This window comes from Gopherus flavomarginatus, chromosome 3 (assembly GCF_025201925.1).
Source record: "Gopherus flavomarginatus isolate rGopFla2 chromosome 3, rGopFla2.mat.asm, whole genome shotgun sequence".
NCBI classification, from domain to species: domain Eukaryota; kingdom Metazoa; phylum Chordata; order Testudines; family Testudinidae; genus Gopherus; species Gopherus flavomarginatus.
Genome location: NC_066619.1, coordinates 227,462,679 through 227,487,326, shown reverse-complemented (window position 1 = coordinate 227,487,326; position 24,648 = coordinate 227,462,679). Strand labels below are relative to the sequence as shown.

General features: G+C 39.6%; 1 protein-coding gene across 1 annotated transcript; it reads right to left on the bottom strand.

Moving 5' to 3' along the window:
* Positions 1–1,088: 1,088 nt before the first annotated feature.
* ASAH1 (N-acylsphingosine amidohydrolase 1) lies at positions 1,089–23,947 on the bottom strand. Its single transcript, XM_050947738.1, has 14 exons — positions 23,783–23,947; positions 15,597–15,643; positions 15,304–15,394; positions 13,921–14,007; positions 11,908–11,986; positions 10,685–10,759; positions 9,017–9,062; positions 6,484–6,628; positions 5,081–5,135; positions 4,759–4,840; positions 3,947–4,078; positions 3,496–3,619; positions 2,896–2,952; positions 1,089–1,760 (listed from the first exon to the last, which is right to left on the bottom strand). The coding sequence occupies exons 1-14, from the start codon at positions 23,930–23,932 to the stop codon at positions 1,671–1,673; spliced, it is 1,260 nt and encodes a 419-aa protein (XP_050803695.1). The 5' UTR covers positions 23,933–23,947; the 3' UTR covers positions 1,089–1,670.
* Positions 23,948–24,648: the final 701 nt, after the last annotated feature.

Genomic DNA, 24,648 nt, shown 5'->3' with positions numbered 1-24,648 from the left:
ATTTGAATGCAATTAAAACCTACTGAGTAGTCCCCTAAACCATTTTAATGATGTATCCTGCCACATGCTGAAAAACTGTTGAACCTAATTTATCATTTGAGAACAGAAGCCAGAAAGTTAGTGATTATTGCTATTAACTGTTGAAATATCAATAGTCACCCCCCTCCCCTAAATTAAAATCAACATTCAGAACTTTCATTTGTGTGTGAGACAGCAGTTTTCTGAAATTTGAGATAGTATCAGGTGGGTGGGGGGAAAAGCCTCCAATGTGACCCAAGTATATAGAGCACAAGTATGTGTGTACACTACTTTGGATTTTTTTAAGTTAAACTGTTCATGTTGCCATTTTGAAATGAAATATTTTAGCTTTTCATTTCAATAGTGTTTTATTCAGAAATAGTTATTTAGAGGGTGAAACACCTAAAATCATTCTGAAACACAAAAAAACCCCACTCAGAACAAGTTGTTGTTTCAGTCTAAATAGAGAAACAAGAACAAAAGTTTTACTTTGAAAAAGTGTTTTTGGGATTTTTCAGTTCTGCCCAGGAACAAGGGAAAAAAAAAATCATTCACTCAGCTCTAGTAGGCATCTTAAAACTTCTCTACAGTTTGAGTATCATCCCAATTTACTAGTTCTGGTTTCTATATTTCCTTTGTCCTATGTAAGGATCTTTTTAACAACTGAGAAATAGAACCAACATTACTGATCTTTCAAGTACTTCTTATTATAGTACACCTCCTTTCTCTGTACAGCTTTGTTAGGGATTTATCTGCTAATTTAATTGGTGTTTGTTTCGCAAAGGATAATTTTTCTACTTTATGCAAGTTGTTTGCAATGTCCTATTTTCATTGCAAGTGACAGGCTAAGTTATATTACATGTGTACATACGTGTCTTGTGCATAAGTGACTCATACATAGGCATTGTGGATGTCAAACTAGATGAATATTCTCTAGGAATATTGAGTAGCATTAATACATGTTTTGAAACGTTAGTTCTGTTAGAGTGCAAATGTCATGCCAAGCAAATAATGTGGGTAAAAATCTCCAACACCAAAGGTCACTTCTGTCCCAGATGTAACACAAGACATTCCCCAATAGCTTGTTTATTGTAATAGGAGCTATTTTATGGATAGCTCATTTTACACAGACATTTTAGAAATACATCCTTAATACTGGACTAGCAGCATTAAACAACTATATAACTCTTAATTTGTTGTTGTGAAAAGGAAGAGTAGCAGAACTCATTTAATCAACTGCCTTTTTACACATCATTTCTAGTTCTCATACTGGAAGAGGGTGCCACGTTAATGCAATTTTGTAGTTTAAAAGTATCTTTAATTGGGGAAAAAAGGAATTATCTGGTGAACAATAGCAGTAACTAATTAGCAGGGACCAATAGGCGATTGTTGTATTACACTTAGAGACATACTTGGAAGTTGAAACAAAAGAACGCTAGTACACAGTTGTCTGAACTGTCAATTAAGGAAGCAGATTGATGCCTGTCCTACATTGGATCTATTTTTAGAAGCTCATTGATAGCTATATGCAAACAGCAATCAAAGTTCTGATGAAATATTTGTAGGCTGAAGAGCCCCTTTCCAGAGGTACAATTCTTTAGTGACGGGCATCCAATTCCAACAGGCAGAGCTCATCTCAGATGGGTGAAGGATCACCATGGACTACAGGAACCTATGCACTCCCGCAGATAACTTTCTGAACGGCCTCCTGAAACTTCCATCAGTGTTGTGCACACAGTCAGCTAGCAAGAAAAAGGAAACTCATTTTATCCCTCCTGTGATTCACATTTTACTTATTTCAGATATTTGCTGAGGAACAGAGGATGAGAACTACCTGGCTCTTCTAGCTTCTAATATTTCTAGTTGTGTGTATTATGAGGTTTGTTTTTAGTAAAACATTACATGTATGCGGTAAGAGCAAGAATATGAAGATTATGTTCCTGCCATCCACACAGAGGTAAAAACCTCAAACCACTATGATCAGTTATAACAAACTTAATCTTAATCCCACTGAAGAACCATCAAGTGTCCATTCTATATGTTAAGAGAAAACTTTAGGCATGCTGAGAAGTAGCATCTTGAGCTACAACTGGAAAGTTTTAAAATAATTTTAAGTCTAAGTTATGTGAATCACCGATTAACCAGTTTTGAACTGATCTTTAATGAAGGCCCAGAACCTCTGAAATGTTCTTGAATCCGTGTATATATGTATATAAAAAGAGGAGACATCCTAAAATTTACATCACCCCTACAAAAGATAATAATTAACACTTTTCATCCCTGGATCTGTGCTCCTTGACATAAGATTCCTTGCTCCTGGCACTAAGGAAGATAAGGTTTGTGTGATATGAGTCACAATTTGTCAGCAGACTGGACCACATTTATCCCTTGGATATTTAAACTCTAAATTCATGGGTAACAGTGAATCTGACCTCAACCAAATCTCATTGTGTTTGCCTCTATTTACAGATAGAAGTTTAAATGATTTCATATACATTTTGTGAAGTGCCAGAGAACTTTGACTCCAACATATTTTGAAGGAAGTTTTACTTAGGAATCTCATGTCAGTGCTTCCCCCTGCTTGTGTAATTTGATTGCTATTAGAAATGATGAGGTGTTCATCCTTTTCTGAACAAGTTGGATTTGCTGCACATCTTATTACAAACTAGTATAATCACTGCATTCACTAATGTTTCAGAAGATGTCTTGCTGGTTATTCTTCATTTTCAAGACCAAGAATAATTGTCATTTTATTTTTGTTTCAAGTTTCTAGTCCCAGCCATAAGTAGGTGAAATGCCACTGAATCTGACCTAAAGTGATATGCCCACCTTGTGGAAATACAACTCCATTGCAAGAAATGTGGAAAAAATGGTTACCTTATTTAAGATAGGCTTTGTGGAGAGAACATCATAGATGGCTGGTAGGGAGATATTCTGAAAGAAGAGTAGTTCACAATTAGCTATATTTATACTAGCTCACGTTTACATACAAATTACATAGCAAGATCATGCTGAGAACAGTGATATCATCTTTGCTGACTACTTAAGCTGTAAAGTTAAAGCATACATAACACCAACCATCTTCGGGACAGAAGATACATGGGCACTAGAGATTGGCAGGCCAGGCTTTGCTGCAGGTAAGGCAGTTGTGTAGCATTTGGCAACTTATGTCAGCTGTAGCATTTCGCTCATGGATGAAGCAATCCCTAGATGTAGTTTAGGGCATGTTTTTATATTCTCCGTTGTACCCCAATCTGCTTTTACTACATAAGAAAAAAAAAAAGCTTCTGAAATTTGAGTTTAAAAATGCAAAGCAGTGAGAGCCTCAGGCTAAATCATGTAGGCAAACTTGCATCACAAAGCCTTAGTTCTTCCTGTTACCAAGCTAATGCCCTGAACTGCCATGGTTAGTGCAGACCCTCACTATGAGGTGGCTTGAGTTCAGATAATTTCAAAATACTAAATTTTAAAATTTACCTCTTGCTTTGTCTGGTTCATGCACTTCATTGCAGGTGTTCTACGGTCATCCAAGACAAGGGGAGCCTTCCAACGATCATAGTTTGTTTCCACCACATACCATGTGCCCCTGTTTGCATCAAGGCTTAAAAAGAGATGTAAATGTGTGTTTATTTTCGGTTAAATGATACAGATATGGCGAGCATAGGGGAAAAAGTGCATTTCACTGACAACACTAGTTAAAGAATTTGAGATTCCTGAGCAGATTAGTGAAATAGGCTTTTAGGATTATAAAAGCACTTTTTCCTGAATAAGCCAGATGCTATATCAAAATACTGCTTTTTGGATTAAAAGCTTTAAAATCAAGCAGTAAGATACTAGAGAGTCAGCTGACTCTTAAGGAAAAACAGACCATTCATTAGACACAGGCACAGCTGTCAATGGAATTTGTCTTGCTCTTAAGTGTACTTACTCCCAGATATCCAAGGCAGCTTGTCTGCTACGAGTGATTACACAGCCCTCTCCAGATTTGTTTCCTCCCAGTATGAAATAAGCTGGAGCCAGTAGTCTTGTGTTAACCAGCTGGTCCTTTGCTTCTTGATAACTAAATAATCCATTAGAGAAGAATCTTGTTGAACTACATTTGTGTCTGTGCTTTAAGCCCTATGAATACCCAAATATCAATCCACAAGAAAGTATTTTCCATTTTATCACTCTTATTCAATAAGTAAAACTTTACTAGAACTACATGAAGTAACAGTATTCTGAATTGTATAAATAAAAATTCTCAATAGCAAGCTGCTCATGTTTACAATTTGATTCACTATTTAAAAAGCCTATAGTTTGCTGGGAGAAATCTCCTGGATAGTCTAACTGTTAAGACAAATGGGAACTTTTTTTTTTTAATAACTTGAAGTGTTTTGCACTCCCCCTCATGCGTTGCAGCAAAACAAAGCATTTTTTCCACTATCATAACATCCTAACTTGTGCTAGTGTCTGAAGAGGTTTTGCCATGATATGCCACTTGACAGCTGGAAGTAGTCTTCTTAATTTAAGCTTCATTTAAGGAAAAAAGCTTGTCAAGAACCTACACACACATGACAGGAAAAGGTTCCTGTTCCAATTTCTAAAGATCTACCACATATTTTCAAAATAGGTAGAGATCAGTTTAATTTTCAAGCTTCTAACAGGAGATTTAAAAAAAAAAGTAATTAGGGAGTTCTACATGTTAATATCCACAGCCATTACCATTATAAACAAAGATCATCAGAAAAAACGTGTTACCTTGTACCATTCTCTAGCACAGTTCTGGTGAGGAAGCCCATCCACATACCATCTCTCCTCCCAAGAATCCATTCAAAGATTCCTGAAAGAAGTCACCAGTTATGACAATTTTTCTACCTACACACACACACAATCTTAATTTCCTCCTGATTTTTATAGCTTCTACATAACTGGTGTAATCACGAGCCTCAGCTTCTGTTCTCCCTTCTCCCCTGTCTTGTGCATCTGACACGGACTTCAGTCTTTTTTTGGTAAATCAGCAGATGCCCCTAAATTTTGAAAACTTTGCTGTATATTCAAGAAACAAGTCTCAGTTACTAACCAATGTAACCACCATCAAGACTGAAGCGCTCATTCATTGTAAGAGTGAAAATTCCCTGGAAAATAGTAAACAAAATTAGTTAACTTTCATAATGAAGTTAGATACTTTAACTAGTTACTGACACCGCAATGAGTAACACTGTACTTTAAGGCGGACACATAGCCTGATTCTGTAATCTGTTCTCCGTGTGAATATTCCCAGTGGAACTACTCATTGAGAAAGGGATTGCAAAATTAGACACATGCAGCAGAACCTCACTAATCTAGATGTGGGTAAGACAAGGCAGGGGGCGATTCTCTCATCAGACCACTACAGGAAGCATCACATCAGTTGCCCGCCAATAACATTCCTCACCTCCCTTTTAGCCACCTAATTAGTCTCCCAGAATGACACCAGACCTTAGGAAAGTTCAAGGCTTGAAGACTTGCCCCATGGCATGGTCACCAGTACCACATTTTATTTATAGTAGCACATTAAACTTCCAAGGTATGCATTAGCCTCCACATTAAAGCCTCAATTTTCCCAACTCCTCCTGTGTGCTCAGCTCCTCCAGTGGGGTGGGAAGGGAACTCAACAGCTAAGGCCTAGACTCCTGAAGGTGGAGCTCACTATATTGGTGGAGCTCATTTTACCATGCTGGTGGCTAAAATGGTAGAGAAGAGTAGGACAGAGCATGTGGAGAAGATTTGAGGTGATGGAAAATACAGGGAAAAAGAGGAAGTAGAGAAGAAAACCACCAGCTTGAAAGGCAGGGTGTATGTTTATAGTCAGTGTTTAAAATCTAGATAAATCCCAGATCTCAGCTGCCTGTAAATCAAGACAAGTCACTTTAAAACAAACAAAAAAAAACAAACCAAAAAACAGCTTTGAGAACAAGCAAAAAATGAGATCACTTGTGATTCCCAAGAAGAGGAGAAACAGTGAACTTGGTCCATGTTCTTAGTGTTGAGATGTGTTAATCTCTCTTCCTGTCAAATGTAGGCATGTATTTTAAAGCCAAATCTGTGTTGGATACAAGACTGCACGATTCTGAATTTTGAGTGTGTGAGAGAAATTTTCCTTTAGCTATACAAGCTAGCTTCAAAGTTCAAGTATTTTATGTGGGCAATTTCCTTTTATAAAGAAATTTGTGCAAATCAAATGGCATTTTCCAACAAGTATCCTTTCTTCTTCCATTCTTTGGAAGTGTACATTTCCATCTCAACTATGAATAAACTTGGAAGCTATAACTTGTGTAAAGGGCTCAGAGTTATAAAAGATGAAGGACAGTCTTTGAAGGTGACTAACGAACAAGTTTCAAACCTGTTTCTAACTGCTCCTTGGAAGGAAGGTGAATCGTGCTCTTAAAAAAAGGAAAATCTACGCCAGAAAGTTTTGTACTGTTGTAAACAAAGAATACTTACTGGTTTGATTCCAGACACCATGCCCACATATCCTGCAAAGTTTGTAGACTTAAATACTGTTTTGTTGTTTCTCTGAAAGTCTAGAGTCACCACTAAGGGCTTCAGTTCCTGAGTTATAATCCAGGAACTATTTTTTATGTCCCACCTACAGGAGGAAAGTGTGCATTAAGGAAACTCTAACACATGTTAAGCTGCAACATTTAACTATTCATTAAATGTACACACGCACCCAAAGCAACAGTGTTCCTAATTCCACATTTAGCATTACTTTTAAATTCCTTACTTCTATGCATGAAGAAAGTGTAAAGCAAATTTATAAATTGAAGTTTATGGGTGAATATATGGTTTTAAAGCCTTCTACACCATACTTACCCAGACACCCTAACCCTATTAGTAAGAGGTCTTGAAATAATCTCAACTGTCATAACAACTGTATCACTTTTGGCAGAGATATTACCTGGAATCGAGGAGCTATGAGACTTTTAAAGCACGCCAAAGATGTATACCTCTTGCACAAAGGGTGATGAAATCTTATTGTGGAGACCACTATCTTTAGTTTAAAGTCTCAGCCATGCCCCTATCTTATACAGACATGAGAAAGCAAAGACGTAATATTATCAGGATTCATTAAAGAGACATAGGGGTTCTCTTTTAGAGCCAAAAGAAAGAGTTGAGGTTCTTTGTGGGGAGGTTATTATTAATATTAATTGGGAAATTTGAAAAAGATGCTGAGGCACACTGATCAACAAAGCTCACACAAAACAGCAGAAGTTCTAGTAAAAATATGGAGAAGACAGTAGTTATAGTTAATTTGTGGAGGTATTAGAAAAACCTAGATAAAACTGACATTTCAGAAATGTAGTGGGAGAATAAATTAATGGAATTCTGAAATTCTTGGCTATTGAGACAGTTGGGAGGAAAACTACTGCCAAACAATGGAGCTCAGACTATTCAAACAAAGTGAATGGAAGGGTTAGATGGGGCAGCAGGGAGAAGTCAGGGCAGGGGTCCCCGGGGGGGGCCGTCAGGAATGAGAGGAGGGATTGGATGGGGCAGGGGTCCCAGAGGGTCCATCAGGGAACAGAGAGAGTTGGTCGAGGCAGGGGTCCTGGGGTGGGAGGCTGGGCCACAACCCCCTTCCGTAACTGGCCCTCCATACAATTTACGAAACCTGATGCAGCCCTCAGGCTAAAAAAAAGTTTGCCCACCCGATATAGACTCTATATGGATACAAACACCAGATCATTAGAAGATATACAATATAGTGAGTAGACTACCAGCTTCTGGACAGAACAGATTGTGAATGCTGAGACAGGTCAAGAAAACAACCTATACAGAAATACCGGTTATCCACATCTAAGCTGAACTGTTTAGAGAGACATTTCACAATATATTACAGTTGAGTCTTTAGCCCATCTGTCTATAAGCAGCAAGGTGCACAGTAAGCCTCAGACACTAGGGACATATGATAACTACATGGATAAGTTATTTAAGAACAATAAAAACTGAAAACAACCTGAAAGTACAGTGATAGCCAGGTTAAATGTATACACATTTAAAAAACAAAGCACACTAAGCAGCATCATAGATAGTTTTAAGAGTGGTAAAATCTCATCCTTGTTTCATACTCAGTTTACTTTTCACTGTTTATGGTTTACATTCTCTGACCTAAGAAAAAAATACAAACTGGTCAGTTTTGTTTACTAGACTCGTGCACTAGCATGGTGCAATATTTGGGATGCAAACTCTCCGAGAATTTAAAAAGATTCCATGGAAACATTTCAACTGATCTTAGGAGATGTAAAAGCTAAAGTCTGTTTGATCCAAGCTATCCTTTTAAAGAAACTAAATTCCGAAGTTCACACTCATGGTGCCGTAGCATGTGTATGTATACATACACAGGACTATAAAACAAGCAACAGGAATAATCCAGATGGCATGGTACAAGTGCTTCTTCAGTTCACATGATGCCACTAGAAGAATTAGATATTGACCAAAGCCAAAAGCCTGGTGACCCCAGAGATCCACTACTTTTCTTTTACATTGTTTCCTTTGTGTTTTGTGCCACAGCAGACTCTGTGCCAGAGTGAGTTCCATCTGCTGGGACAGCGGAGCACTCAGAGTGCAAGTGTTTCCAACAACTATTCATACCCATCGCTGGATGTTTGTGTGTGTGTGTGTGGGGGGGGGGGGGGGGGGGGGGGGGAAGAGAGAGAAGAGTCTCTTGTGCCATCTATGGGGCTCTTCCACGCTAACAGGACAAGATATGATATTTTTAAAAATGGAATGACAGCCATTTCTGCTAAGTATGGAATAAGGGTTATTTTACTACTTGAGATTAGGAGAGCTGTACTCTTAGCCTGTACTAGTCTTTTTCATTATACAGTGAAAAGTTAGCTACAGTAATTAGTTGCAACAGTCAGTGTAAATGTAAAATTAACAGTAACACTCAAGCCTAGGTTGCTTTTAGGACTCTTATTCAGAATCACTCTATGATGTCTAAAGGGAGACAGACAGACACACATGTACTTACCCAAGAAATAGTCCAAAATCTAAATTTCTAGCATGGTACAGCTTTCCTGGATTTAGAAGAGAAGTTATTTTAATACATATTTTTAAAAACAGACATTTAGGGGGTTAAGCTCAATCTGACTGAAGAAAAATAGGCAAGCTGAACTCATAGCAGATACAAGATTTTATAAGTGGATGCTGTTGTGGGTGTTCTTGCTATACCAATATGGATGCCAAGGAAGACCATTCTATGGTAAGAATGATTGGGGAGACCAAACAAGCTACCTTTGCCAAAACAATATTTGGAACAAGCCTGCTTCTAAAGCTTTTCCTTTCTAAAATTTAATGTTTTCTAACCTTAGCTTCTTCTCTCTGATGAATGACACTTGTCTCATTGCTTTCCATATCAAAACAGATTCCAATCCCCAACATTATTTGGGTATTAAAATACAATTCTCCCAGTTTTCCCATTAATTTTTTTAAATGAAATGGAATGTTATCAAATTAACATGCTAGAACACCTGAGTGAATACATAATCAGGTAACTTTAAAAATGCTGTGTCTTCCTGGAGACTTGGAAAGGCATTTAAACTACCCTAGTAAATTTGAAACATAGGGAAAGTTATGGTACTTTACAGATTGCTACTAGTGTTTCAGAGTCCATGGAATGATGAATACAAAGCAGTTCCAGTTTACTGCTTCAATCCACAGCTATTTGAGTGTTTTGTTTTAAATGAGCAGATGGTCTACTCTGTTTGTAAAGGTGTTTTGTTCACTGTAAAAACTCAATGTTTCTTACTGGAAAACCTGGGAGGTTTTTCCTAAAGGACCCACCCCCAGCCTAGCAGGAAGGACGACTGGACCCAGGGACCAAGTGATTATGGGGGACAACCAATAAAAACACAGGGAGTGAAGTGAAGGTCATAGGTTCAAAACGAGGGTACCGGATGGGGACACTGAGCAGAGAAGCCCAGACAGCGCCCACTGCTCCTCGAAGGTGTCGAGGGAGCCAGTGGACCCTGCCTAGTGGAACTGCTTGTGGGAAGAGTGACCGTGCAATATCAGAACTAATTTCTAAGAAGGGAAAAAGCAGCAAATGAAATCCTCATGCCATTTGTTCACTGAATTCACTCTTACCCTCAAAGCTATCACCCATTTGGCTGAAAAAATGGAAGACTCCTTTTGCAACAACTCATATTAGTGCCTGTGCAGTTTAGGAAGGGGAAAGAATGGACCAAGAAAACAAAACCTGAAACCCAGTCCTCTCACATAGCAACGGAGAACACTGCGACCATGGAGTGATTTATTTTTTTAATTCAGTAGGTATCAATCAGCCACTTAAAACTATTTGGGTTAGAGTTATATAAATGCTGCCCATCACCACAGTATCTGAGCACCTTTCACATAAAGTACGTAACTTTTGTATATAGTGGTCTTCATCTATAGATCACAACACAATTTATAGAGTTCAATATTATCATCTCTACATTCCAGAAGGGGTAACGGGAGCAGTGACCTTGAGCAAATCACTTCATCCAGCTGGACAGCAACAGAGCAAGGAACAGAAGGCCAGCAATAGCAAAGTTCCTAGTGGACTATTATCAAAAGCTCAACCAAAAAGTATTTACACAGGACAAAAGCCATTGCGCCCATAAGATTCACAATAAAAGTGGTTAAGAACAGACTTTACCGGATTTGTCTTCTGCTACTATTGAAGTGCATACTGTAAAGATTTCATAGAAGATATTAAACAGAACAATTTCTCCTAGAAAAAAAAAAAGGAGCATTCATTCAAAGTGCCAGACTGTCAATAAAAAGAATAGCTATTAGAAAAGAAGCCTATTAGAGAAAGGAGAATCCTACAGCACTCCTCTCTAGAATTTTAACTTGACTCTTGGGGTTTGAGTGAATGGCCAGTTCACTTAAAGGCAAGAGCCTCATGAGGTATAAGGAGCTTCAATATCTTAACTAAACGAACATGGGGACTAGATTCTCTCTTGCATCTATGTGCCCACCCAAATCTGACACTGAAGATACAGCTTTCCTTGTTCAACAACTTGCATCACACAAAATCTTCAACATAGCACTGCTCATGCTGCTTGCACACTGCCACGATTGTTGAGGGAAAAAGCACAGATCAGTGGTTCTCCTGATCTGCCTGGATTCTGGCAGAGAAAATGGAGTATCCAGAAATCCATTGTGAGTGTCTGCACACACCTTACATCAGCACGTAGAGTATATACGTGGCATGCCCCCCCTAGCATGGGTATAAACAGCAGTGTACATGGTGAGGCATTGCTTAGGCAATTAAAGTCACACCTGAACCCTGTGGGTATATACCTGCATGGCTCTCTGCATGGCCAAGCACCACCTCCCTAGTCTAAAAGGCTATTTTTAAGCAGTGCGGCCCTGGCAGTGGGATACCTTTCATTTGCACGTGTAGCTACATATTGCAGTGCGGATGCAGCCTGCATTTCACTGTGGCATGTAGCTACACATGCCTTTCTGGGGAGAAAAGTCCCACAAGCAATCCTACCCTGCCCCTCTTGGCATGTTGGGAGTGGGTGTACAGAAAGGCAAAGAACTCTCACCAAAGGAGTGCTACAACTTCTAGCAGTCCTAGGTTGACAGCTTCCATATCTCCCAGCAGAAGATCTACTTCACAAGACCATCAGGGAGAGGGCATGGCTGGACAGAAGGGTTACAAGTTGCAATCTTTCAAGTGTCATTTGCAGTCATCATGTTCCTACAGATAATGTTTTCATTTAAAGCATCAAAGTGCTTCACTAAATTACCAGTTATACACTGAATAATCAGGGAGTGTAGGCTAATGTGATAAATGCACTGCAATTTTAAAGGGGAAAAATAATCAGTGATTCAGACATTATAGAACTGAAATGTTTAAATTATTACCCAAAGGAATGCCTGAAGCATTTGCAATCCCTTTAAGCTCTTCATTGAAAGGGTAGGGAAGGGTGGAAATCAGTCGAACCTGAGGGACAAAAAAAAAAAAAAAAAAAATTGTTTAAATTGTAACTGAAGACGAATATCTTGGTCTCTAAACAGAGGCTCTCTCATCGTCACATCTTTCTAGGCGGACATAAAACTGGACATTGAATATCTCTGACAATATTTGAGAGGTTTGTGGAAGAAATTGAAAGGCAAGGAAGCACCTTAAGAATACAAATTAAGTTTATTAAAATCTCTACACTCAAACAATGGAGATGAGCACAATGTCCAGTTAATTTGAGACCACAGACAGTAATAAGAGAAGTATAGTCTTGTCACCATTAAGACCAAGACATAAGTCCCAGGCACCATTCACAGTAACGCTGATTAGGGGACTCCCTAGCTACACCACCCATTCTCTGCCACAGTGGAGTGAGAGGATGGGGTGTAGCCACAGTGCCTTCTAATCCAGTGACATGAGACTGTTATAGATTGTGTAGAGACAGACCTGGCCTCCTGCTGCCTTCAGGATGAGGCAAGCAGAGTTGTCTAATGTTATGTCTACACTGCAACTGGGAGTGCGCTTCCCAGTCCAGGAAGACAGACACACACTAGCTCTGCTTAAGCTAACATGACAAAGATAGTAATGTGGGCACTGCAGCCCGGGCTATGGCATGAATTAGCTGACCAAGTACAAGCCTGCCTGACTCCCAAGGTCTGTACTTGGGTGGATAGCCCATGCTGCAACAGCCACACTGCTATTTTTAGCACATTAGCTTGAGAACAGCTAGCGTATGTGGCCATGTCATCTTGCTCCCTGCTCAGGTGCTGTAACAAGCCTGGATCAACCAGGCTTGAAGGTTTGACCCAAAGAATCTAACTTCTAGTGATTCTGAAATGCCTTTTATGTCTTGCTCTTAGGACTGTTTCATGTGGTCTCCTTATCTTAAGAGTTTAAAAAATAATCATTTCAGTCAGTCTAGCAGCTGAGAAGGTCAAAAATGTACAAAGGATAAAAGGGAAATTGCAGTGTACACAGACATGTCTCTTACAATATAGATCAGCAGATTTATCAATCAATACCACATCCACAATTTCTCTTGCTATTGTCCCTTTTACCCTTTGCAAAACTGCACATAGTAAAATGGTACTTTTAACTCCAGATATTACTGCTGCTGCTAAAAACTGTACTGTTTCAATTCAGTTTTGTCACGCTCGTGAATTACTCAAATACTTCATATATCTGTTAGTAGTTAAAGGGGAGGGGCCACAGTTTTGCTGTTAGTCCAAAAAATGGACTCTGATCAAGATCGTTTTGATAAATTCACTAGTGCTGTTGTGGTCAGACACTTATGCCACATTCAATAAACTAAAGGAACTGACTAAGAAGGAGTACAGCACAGCAAAAAATCAGCATTGCAATAAGTCTGTTTTGTTAAAGAGACCAAGTCATTTTCAATCGCGTATGAATTTTCCTATTGGATAGGAAGACTAACTTCAAACTTACTTGAATTCATAAGAATTCCCCCAAAACAGAACACTTGTGATAATTTTTTCCTCAGTTTACCATTTGGCTTCAGATAGAATTTAAACTCCAGAAAATAAGTTTTCCAAACTAAGAATAAGTATATATCACATTGGAAGTCTCAGTCTCTGGAGAAGTAACAGACAATCTACAGCAAGGGAAAAAACTTTCTACCCATAAGAGTAGTTAATCTCTGGAATAGGCTTCCAAGGGAGGTTGTGGAATCCCCATCACTGGAGGTTTTAACAACAGGTTGGACAAACTTGTCAGGGATGGTCTGGGTGTATTTGATCCTGTTTCTGTGCAGGAGGCTGGACCTGATGACCTCTCAAGGTCCCTTCCTGCCCTACTTTTCTATGGATTCTAGGACTGCATTCTGGAGGCTAGGGCATGCAGTTTGATGTTTTTTTAAAAACAAACAAAAAAACCACACAGACACTGAAGATACTTACCAACTTAGTATCCACTATTTCAACAACTTTGCCACTTGGGACGAATGCATCTGCTATATTTTTAATACTCTGAATTACCGTCTTCAACTAGAAAGGCAAAAATGAAGTTAAGAGTTCAAGATTGTGATAACTTTTGCATTTTAATATAGGAAATGATAAAAGCAAAAATGATAATCTGATGCTAGTAATGAGAGACAAACATTGCCAATTTCTGCAGCCATTTAAGAGCCCAATTCTGGAACCCTTACTATCATTCCCACAAGACAAAAAGGGCCTTATTTTAAGAAACTTATCTCAAGTACATACACTAGAAAAGCTTCAAATTTGCTCCACTTGAGAGCACATAACAAATGTAGTCCTGTTGTAAATGGTGAAACTCCACTGATTTGGTTTACATGGTTCGAGAGGGAGTACATGGTCTAAAGTACAGGTAAAAATATAGACCAATATTTTCAAGTCTAGCTAACAAACAGGTTCCTAAAACCTATATTTGGGCAAAAGCAAAACTAGCTTAGTCTTAAGAGGTGATGAACAGCCCCAGCTGACACTGGGCATCCGCTTCTCGCATTGACTTCAACATATCTGGGGTGAAAAGCTACTTCTAATTAGTGGCCTAAATATTAATTTTAAGCCTAACTTTAGAGACAGGCAGATTTGAAAATCTGAAACAGTTCCTTTTCTCTTCAGGTTCAAAACAAACACACTTGAATAGTGTTCAAGAGCTATTCCTACCCAATGGCATATTAGATAGCTTGAATGAACCAAATTTAGTGACCTCTTTCCACTCCACAAAAAGCTCCACCACAGTCTGTGCCCGAATTTACAGTGTTAGGAGGGCCAAAAACAGTATGATGATGAGGAATGGACTACTCATTCAGCACCAGAGTCAGTTTCTCCAAATTAGGAAGGAGGCATACTGACTGGATCAGTGGGAAAGTTAAGACTACTACTGCTGTATCCTGTGTTTGTGGGTAGAATACTTCAGCCCCCAGAAGGCTGTCACTCTGGCACAATTCCCTCATAATAAATATGTTGAAATTTAAGGAGAAAAAGTTAATAAGTAAAATTAAGTCCACTTCAGGAAACACCACTCTTCAAAATGTTCTAATTACTAGTTAACTTACCTTCTATTATGTCAGATCCAGTTTGAGAATAAACATTTTGTAGGAAGAAAGTGTTTACTTAAACCACCATTTATTTTGTTCCCTGGTCAAGACCTTAAGTCAGATCAGTTTAGGTACAGAAGACTGGAATTAGAAACATTAGTCATTAAATACTTCAGAGGTAAATTCTTCCCACTCATTCTTTCCTGTGAGTCTCCATGAAAAAGTTATATACAAGTTATTAAAGCTAAACTTAAGAGCAAAAGCTTTTATTTCATACCTCTATTTTTTTGTCACTCAGCAATTTATCCCATCTTCTGCTGGGAGGTAAATCAAGATTTATGATGTATGTTGGAACCGTCCCTTTGAATCTGAAAAACAAGTACCAACATTCATATTTATACAAGTTTATAAAACTGTGCTACACCAAGTACAAGGCCAAAACTATGGAAGAGATGTTTTTGTTTGATTCTGTTACGCGAGCAAGACAGAAGCTTAAACTGCCTCCCCCTTCCTCTCCCACCCCCATTCACTGTTTTCCTGTAATGTGGATCAGTAATTTGAGTTACTCACGTTGGTCCTGCAGGAGGATATGTTTTAGTTCTGCAGTCTTCTCCAAACTGTAAAGAGAACACAGTACTGTTTAAGAATGTAAGGTTTTTTGTTTTTTTTCCTAAACCTGCTTCTTGGTTAGCTGATTTTTTTTTTTTAATATGCTATGTAGTTTTAGGTTTTTGGTCTTTTTAAATGAAGCATGTCCAGCGCCCTTGTGCCAGTACAGGTGCTTCCAGTTTGACCAATTAGGGGGACCAGACAGCACATGCAGCTATAAAGGATCAGGGAGAAGCACATAGGGAAGGCAGTCTCTGAGGAAAACCTGCAGAGGTGTTCACTGGCTGGCCTCCCCAGGCTGGAGAGGGAGTTACCTACTGACTTCCAAGCTGGAGAGCTTGAAACCAAGGACCAGAGAAGACTGAAGGCAAGGGTGCAAGAGGGGTTTACATGCTGGAGAGCTAGAAAAAAGGGTGCAACAGAGGAGATCTACATGCTGGAGAGCCAGAAAAGAGTTAACAGGACAGGAGTCAGGTATGTTCCCCTGACATGGATGAATTCCCAGCAGAGAGGGAATAGTGAGGTTGTACTCCAGGTAGAAGGGTTGGGTGGCTATCCTGGCAGAAGGCCAGGAGAAGACCAAAGAGGCATTGAGAGTGTGGTATGTGTTATGTCAATGGATTTAGATGCACTAGTGGTGACAGATGGATGATGCTTTGGGATTTTTGTTCTGGATTATTTGCATGATGTTTTTGTAATAAATGGGCTCCAAGGAGGGGTGATGTTGAAGCAAGAGAGCCTGCTGTAGAGTCCTTAAAAGGCCTGACAGAGGAAGTGGGACAGTAACCCTGGCCTTAAGATGCTCAGACACAAGCGGGTGCTTGGGGATGATAGGGAATCATTCATACTTTTATCATAAAGAATAATATAACTAGTTAGTTAGCTGAGCAATCATAACAGGCTAGGAAAAAATCCCATATTCTGGTAGTCCAAGATGAACAAGTGAATTTAAGATTATTTATTGCTCAGTGGACAAGCTAATGGCTTGCACTTAATCCTGTATATTAACTGATTATTCCTACTGTGATTAGAGGTGCCAGTGATAGCACTTAACATTTACAAAGCATTCTGTTAAGAGGTCAGACTAATTCAGAAGTGTTAAGTAAATCACCACACACATACAAGATAGGCATGTTTGATATTATCCTTCACTGACAGATGAGTGGCAAAGGCATACACAAATTAAGTGGTTTGCCTTAAGTCATAAGAGCTTGCTATATAGTAGAGCCATTACCTATTGCTGACATGTGCAGCTAAACTGGTGCTGAATATGAATTAAATGCAATGTAGCAAAGAGCAAACAACATTTGGCACCATTTAATTAACTTTACATTTGGCACCAATATAGAAACTGATTAACTGCCAGCATAATCCCAAGCATAACAGCTGCACCCAATGTGAGCAATGACTACTTTTTGTAGTATAGCAAAGTCTAGGAATCAACATCAGGGTCAGAACCCAAGTCTCACTGCTCCCAATCCTGTGCTGCACCAGCTATTCCACTCTGGCAACTTACCTCATTTGACTTGTAAGTGCAGCCAGCTAACAGAAGTAATGAAAAAAATACCAGCCTGCTTCTGAGTTTTGTTCACTCAAGCATGCCCCACATTGCCCTACAGAACAAGTGCACCCCAAAGTGTTTTATGGGAACAAATGCTATTTACAAGTAAACAAGTAGATGGTTAATTATTTGCAGTTTATTTGGTTGCACCAGTAAGAAAGATTAAGTTTGTCCTTGACAAATGGGCATACAACTCACTCAGACTAAACAATTGACAGCCAGCATATCCATGTTAACAATCTGGATGGAGACGCAAGTTGTCCTTGGGCAACTCATCTAAAGCTTTCTAGATTCATAAATTCAAATAGCCTGTGACACTGTGCAAGGTACCTTCTATTTTACAAGTTATTCCACGGTATTACAGAAGAAGACAGGACATTTAATTAACTAACATTTTTAATACTTGTGCAATATAATTGGTGTGAGGATTTTTGATCTGTAACAAATTAAGCTAGCAAAGAGATTTTATACCTATCATAGAAGTTACCCTTTGGCTGACAGCTGCTGTTTATTTACCCTGTTGTCCTAGTCAAGATATAGTCACAGCTAAGAACAGCCATCAGCAGAGCACTAAATAAATGTAATACATTTGTATTCTCTCTGTCTGGAGTGATTGGGAAGAAACTTTGAGGGGAATCAAAGCTCATGCTAGATGTGACTATAGGAAGTATGCAGGTTCATGGGCATGAAAACAATGTTGTGCAGTTGTTATATCTTCCTAATTAAGGCAAAGGTAAAACAAATTTCAAACTTACAGAAGCTAACTACAAAATTAAGGAATCTAAAATAAGGAAGCTAGCTGTAGACATCAGGTGACAGAGAAGGCTATAAGGAGTCGGAATTCTGAACAGCCAAACTATATCTTGTGAAACTTTGACATTTCACGAACTAAAAAAGGAAATATTCCATCACATGCATCTCTGTTTAACAGATAAAGCAAAATCAGAACTAGGTCAAGCAATTAGTACAGTGTCACTTCTAAAATAGATATCTGGCTGAAAAACACTGCTAAGCAGACAAATATTCAAGTCTCTCAAAATAATCCATGGTTTTGTTGTCAGCATTGTTTAAAAACTCATTATCCCTTCATAACTAAATTATAAAAGAAAACTAGGTAAACATTGTAAGTTTGCAGACTTCCAGGCAATGCGCACAACTGCTTCTTAGTGATCTACTGTTAAGGCAAAATGACAAATTTCAGTTTGGAAATTTGGCTTCTTGGGGAATGGTGGTGTGTTTTTGGTTTGGTTTGTGTGTGTGGGTTTTTTTTTTTTTTTTTTTTTGAAGTGACAGCTGGATACTCCAGAATCCTTTTGTTGATAAGAAGCTCAATATGGTAACCTAGGCCATGTCTATACTAATTGAGGAAACATTATTGCCTCTAGCCAATCAAACATAATAGGACATTAGCTTGAAATCCAAAAATTTTTTTTTTTAAAGTTTAGTATTTCAGGTCCTATATATGCTGCTATACCCCCAAGCTAATTTTGGCTGTTCCATAATCACTCTTAAAAGGCTTCCCCTTTCTCTAGTTGTGTAAAATAACCCACTTAATCAAAGAGGAAGTGGGGTGGGATGCGAAACTGTCCTTTGTGGGTACTCAAAGGAAATAAACTTAAAAAAAACCCAAACAAGTGACTTTTCTAGTCTTTCAGTTATAGTCATTGTGCATGTTATGTAAGAGTTAATGTTTAAAAAAAAACACACTTAAAACAAGTATGGTGTCTGTTTTCTTGAACTTAAACTTTCCAAACAAAACAAGTTTCTAGGTGGAGAGTTACAAAAATAGCCTTCCATTCTTGAACCAACATACACTGATGTTCCCAGATATTCAGGAAGTTCCAGAGCATCTACTATTCAGGGCTTTCCTAAGCAAAAGCATCAAATTGACAAGACTGTAGTTTCATTGTTGCTGTTCAAAAGCTTCTCTGGAACAGCAGTGAAATCAAAACACACTTCCCAGCAACAGAATGAAATTAGGAGCAGGTCTGGAGTTATTAGTGTGGTAATATCATGAAGCTTCTTTCCCTTCACAACTATCATGAAGTTGGAGGAAGGATAAGAGGAGAGGGTGTATCTCCTCTAACAGTCAAGCTGCTTTTAGCAGACAGAAAAATCTTCTCTTCCCTTTCAGAAGCCATGAAAGTGGGCTTCAGGTATGTCAGACACTTAATCAGAGGCTGCTACAAAAAGTGTAGCCTGGAAGGAAGGGCCTGAAGCAGTATCTTTGTAAAAATTTCTATACTTTCCTCTCTCTCAATAGCTAGGGAGTTTTGGTTGGAGACAGGATAGCTTCTTGCTTGGACATTGGCCCAGACAGGCTGCATCTTTCTTACCAACCTTTTGCTACCAGGTTTTGTTTTGACTGTTAGATGTTGGGTAAAGTTTTTCCAAATCTCATATGTACATGAATGTATGTGAGAGGGTGAGAAACATGATAGATTGTGGAGGTGACACAGAAGGGGGGAAAAATGGAGAAAGATAATGCAGGGGAAAAGGTAAGGTGAAAGACACTGAAGACAACATAGAAAACATATGCCATGATCAAAGTGAGTGAAGCCAAGTTATGAAGAAAGGGAGTCCAAAAAAGTCACTCACCCATTTACTCTGAGTTTATCAAATAGAAAGCTGACAGTTACATTTAAATACAGAACAAAGCTGTTTTAGTTCTTGTAAACTGCAGGAGCCATGCATGGTGCCACATTTGTCACTGTAGAGAGTAGCATTAGTGCCCAGAATAGTAACAGTTGAGTAAACTTTTCAAGTCCAGCCTATTTAAATGTCCAGATGAACTTTATAAGTGTAAACTGTCCATTCTAAGCATTCCAAGCAACAGGGATTTCATCACTGCCTTGGAAGAATATTTTGTACTCCAGAATTTCTGGAAGTTCCCCCTCACTAATCAGTCTAAGATTTCCCTTACCTAATCTTACTATTCCTAGTAATCTCCCTTTGCACTACTATAACATTGAATAGTATTTTATAGATTAAAGATATCACATTAAAAGCTATCAGACTAATTGATATTCTGCATCCTTTTGGTAACTAAAGACAGCTTAGAATTCTATGTTCCATAAAACAATTTCTTTACCTCTTCCATTGCAAGGCAGTATTCTGTCATGCTGTAATAACCCTGCTGATGATTTTCATCCTTCAGAATAGTAGTAACAAGTAATACGAAACTTAACAGCATTGCAGAGCCAACACAGATAGGGCAAGTGAGCCCAATTTTCTTTTGCTTTCAGTTCTATCTAAGCTGAAATTGGAAGACCAAGTTTTGCCCTCAGTTACGTTGTACAACTCACTGAAGGCATGGCATTCAGTTACAACCTGTGCAATTCTCAATACAATGGAGTTACGCAGCTGTAACTGAAAGCATGTCCCCTGTATGATATTTATTACTAGTGACAGAGAAACCAGCTTGATTGCCAGTGGTATGAAGTATACTTTAACCTAATGTATCTGCATCAAAGAGAAACCTGAAGTTCTTCATACGAAACTGAATCATGCAAATTAAAATGAGTCATATAGTCATCCACCAACTCTCCTGCCACATCTCTAAACAGCCTACCCCAACACATTTTCATACTCGTGCTTCTAAGCCACTACAGCAGCATGCTCCATGTCAACATGGAGCCCCAAGGATACACATGCGTGCAGTCAACTGCAAGATCAAGATCTAAGAATCTGGCTGGATTTTAAGATCCCCTTTGCCTCCCTTTAACTACCTCCGCAATACTTTCATTATAAACTTATTACAAATATTTGTACTGGTGGAGGCCACATTTCATATTGAGATATGATCACTTATTCAACAAGACCTTGCAGTTGCATCAAAAAGTCATGTATATATTACAGTTTGAGTATGTGAGCTCATTCATATGCAATGTTCTAACAGCATGCTTGATACAGAATACTTAAGAGGAAAACAATCAAAATGAGGAACTCCACTTACATAGCATGTCTTTAATACATTTTATGTCCTGAGACAAAAGTAAGAGCGTCACTCCAGTATTTTGAAAAAGGATATGGTAATAGAATTAAGGTTCACTTCTGAAACAAGACAACCATTACCTAGACCACAAAGTCATAAAAGGCAGCAATTGTTCTGTTGTAAATTGCTGTGGACTAGGGAGAAAAATTCAAAGTGGACTCTTCTAAAACAAAGAACTTGCCCTAACTGTATTGGCAGAGATTTTCAAGATATCCTATTAAAGTCAATGGGACTTCTCCTCCTCCTGAATTCCTTATTCTCAGTAGTAGAGATTTTCAGGAATCCTTAGGATTGTTTATTGTTTGATATATATTTCCTTCTAAAATACACTATAAATTTATGCTACTAAACAATTGTTTAAAAATTGGAAACCACTTTATATAAAATCAATTTGGTATTCACTCCCTCTACAAATAAAAATGTGTATCCATACTTAATGGTTTAAAAGGAAATTATCTTAAATTCTCTATGTAACACTACAAATAAACACAGCATGCAGTCCTCTTGAGATTCCTCCCTCCTTTCACATTTTAAAAACAGTATTGATATGTTGTGTAGTACTTCAGTATTTCATCAAGAAGCCTTTGCCAACTTAATCTTTCACACAAGAAACAAAACAAATAAAGTCAGAAGTGTATATTAAGTAAAATATGCAAAATAATCATAGCAAGCACAAGGAAAACTGCTAGGACAATAGCTTATTAATCAAGTAATCTAAAATATATAAAGGGCCTTGCTCTCATATAGCTCATTACTGAAATTTGTTAAATTTAAAACAGAATATTTTGAAGTGGGTACATATGATCTAAAATTAACATATCCAGGACTTAAACATAATGTACTGAACAGCAGCTGCTGTGATTCATAAGGCATCCACTTGTTGCATCTTGTCTTTAATTAGGCCAAAGTCCTGCAAATACTTATTACACAGGTGAGTTACCTTACACATTACTAGTCTTGAGTTCAGGCTACTGACATATGCCAAGTTAAGTTACTCACATTTTCAAGATGGGGCTTCAGGACCAAGTTCTTCAAGACAGGGATTTAAGTTATCACTGTTTGCATGGCTCCTAGCACAATGAGGTCGCAATTCTGAATGAGGTCTCTAGAAACTACTGTAATCCAAACATAGATCACTTTTATATCTCAAAGTATCCCAAAGTGCTTCATAAATGTACACATGTAACTCACTTCATCTACTACTGAAATGAAGTTACAGGTACGGAAAGGATTAGTTCTGAGGTGTACGAAGGTTACAAAAGTTACAGGGCAGCTGCACAGGGCTACCACAAAAGCTAATTTGTGTAAATTTATCAGCTAGAAGTTCAACTAGCTTGGACAGATTTCTGCTATTCTGGCTACTGCCCAAACCTTCAAGTGTTTTCTTTTCCCACTGAAGAAAATCCAAGCTTCAATTCAGAAAAGTTTCTTGGGCCACTAACTTCAGTGGAGTTTTTAGGGAAAGTTGGGTCTTACAAATGTTCTCCACAGGTCACTATTGTTTCTCTGTGTATTATCTTGTCTGTACTATTCCTAACCCACGGAAGGTGTTAACTGTATGTTTTGTCACAGAAAGCAGACTAATAAATACTACCAATTACTCCCAAAATCTCATTTGAATACTGGTTTTCTGGCCATACCTTCTACAGAGAATAATCACGTTTTCCCAATAAAGAGCTACACATTTAAATCACTCTGCATAACCAATGCAACTACTAGTTAACTGTTTCAGGGCCTCACTAAACAGCCCCAACCACCTCCCGCTTTACAGAATAAAGCTGTACTTTACAGTAATCCACACAAAGAGTGGTTTGGGATCAAATAGTTAAGAGACAATGAACCTGTAATTTCAGCAGTGCACAAAACAGGATGAAAATCAGTTCATCTTACTGTAGAGTGGACAGTACCACTTTCTGCACAGTAAAACACCAAGTATCTCCATCATTAACAAGGGCTACAGTTTGGGCTTGGCACCTAGAATTTAGTACCTAGATAAGTGGTTTAACTTTCAGAAGGGCTCCACTATTGCCAAAGAGGATAGGATACTAAGAAGCAGTCAGAGGCAATGCTAGGTGGTCAGGCTGGTTAACCGAGGTGCCTGGCTTCAGGAACCCCACTCTGAAAGTTCAGACCAATACCAATTACAAGAGCAAATGAAACCAGCTTGACTCCCAGGCTCCTAAACATCCCACCTACCTGCTACTAACCCAGGCGTGGCAGCCCACTATCTCCTCTCTCAGCCTGGGGCGGTGCCTCGCATAGCGAGGTGCGGCCTGTGCATACAACTACTGCCGCCAAGGCTCCGTGTCCCCCCCGGGGACCCAGGGGCAGCATCAGGCGAGGGCCGCTCCTGCCTGCGAGGAGAACAGTGCAGGTGGCACAACCCCAGCGAGCGCCCGAGCCAGTGAGGGCCGCGCTCCCTCCCGCAAGCAGGGGCAGCCCTCGCCCGGCCCGGCGCAGCTGCAGTCCCCCCGCCGGCGCTTTCCAGCAAGGCGCCGCGGGCGAGACGCGGAGGGACCTGCCCGCCGGGGAAGGGGGAAGCCGCGCACCGACAGCTGCAGCCCCCGGGGAAATGCCCCACGCGCCGCTCACCGGGTCCTCGGCCAGCACCGCGAGCGCCGCGGCGGCAGCGACTACCAGCAACGACCAGCGCGAGACACTCATCCTGCTGCTAGGCCCCGCCGCGCACAGACTGACTGACCGAGCCGGCACGCGTGGGCACCAAGGCAAAAGTGCTGTCATGTGACACAGCCCAGAGACCGCACCAACCACGCCCAGCGTGGGGCGCGCCACGTGACTCGCCAGCCCCAGGAAGGTACCACTCACGGTGGAGGGGGGAGAGGAGGACAGGAATGTTCCACTGGCGCCCAGCCAGAGGCGAACAAGGGGCGGTGCAGGAGTCGGGGTGCGGGGCGCTGGGCCAGGCGGCTCTGCAGGGAGCAGCAGCCCCCAGCACATGCCAAAACCGGCACCAGGAAATGCTGTTTTTGCACCCCCAGGATTGGCCTGTGGAACGCACTGCCTCGGCGGTCCAGAGCCGTCATAGCGAAAAATGGAAAGGCAGGGCTGGTTATATGAGCAGTGAAGTGAGAACACCCAGGCTTGCATTAGCTAAGATTAAAACTGTTTCAGGGCTATAAGCCTTCATGCAGCCCTTGGAATAAACCAGTCACTAACTTCCTGGGGTAAGGAATAGGTTTCCCTCATGGGCAGATTATTCCATTATTGTCCATTACAGGATTTGTTGCCCTTTTACTCCTGAGGGAATTTTGCATCAAAAAATTAAAAATTCTGGGCACAGTATTTTAAAATTCTGCAAATTTTATTTGTCAAAATAGCGATATAATCATGCTGGTTTCAATTGTTTTGGTAATTTATTTAAACTGCAATACAATGGATGACAAATGGTAGTAGGGAGCATTGGAGGAACTCCTCAAATCCCCTCTAATAGTAATGTA

What these genes read in the sequence shown, in the direction of transcription:
- ASAH1 (XM_050947738.1), bottom strand. Translation starts at nt 23,932, where the DNA reads ATGACAGCACTTTTGCCTTGGTGCCCACGCGTGCCGGCTCGGTCAGTC. An exon ending in AAATAGTGGATACTAAGTTG is followed by an intron (nt 11,987 to 13,920) that starts GTAAGTATCTTC and finishes TTTGTCCCTCAG; the next exon opens with GTTCGACTGATTTCCACCCT. An exon ending in GCTGCCTTGGATATCTGGGA is followed by an intron (nt 3,620 to 3,946) that starts GTAAGTACACTT and finishes TCTCTTTTTAAG; the next exon opens with CCTTGATGCAAACAGGGGCA.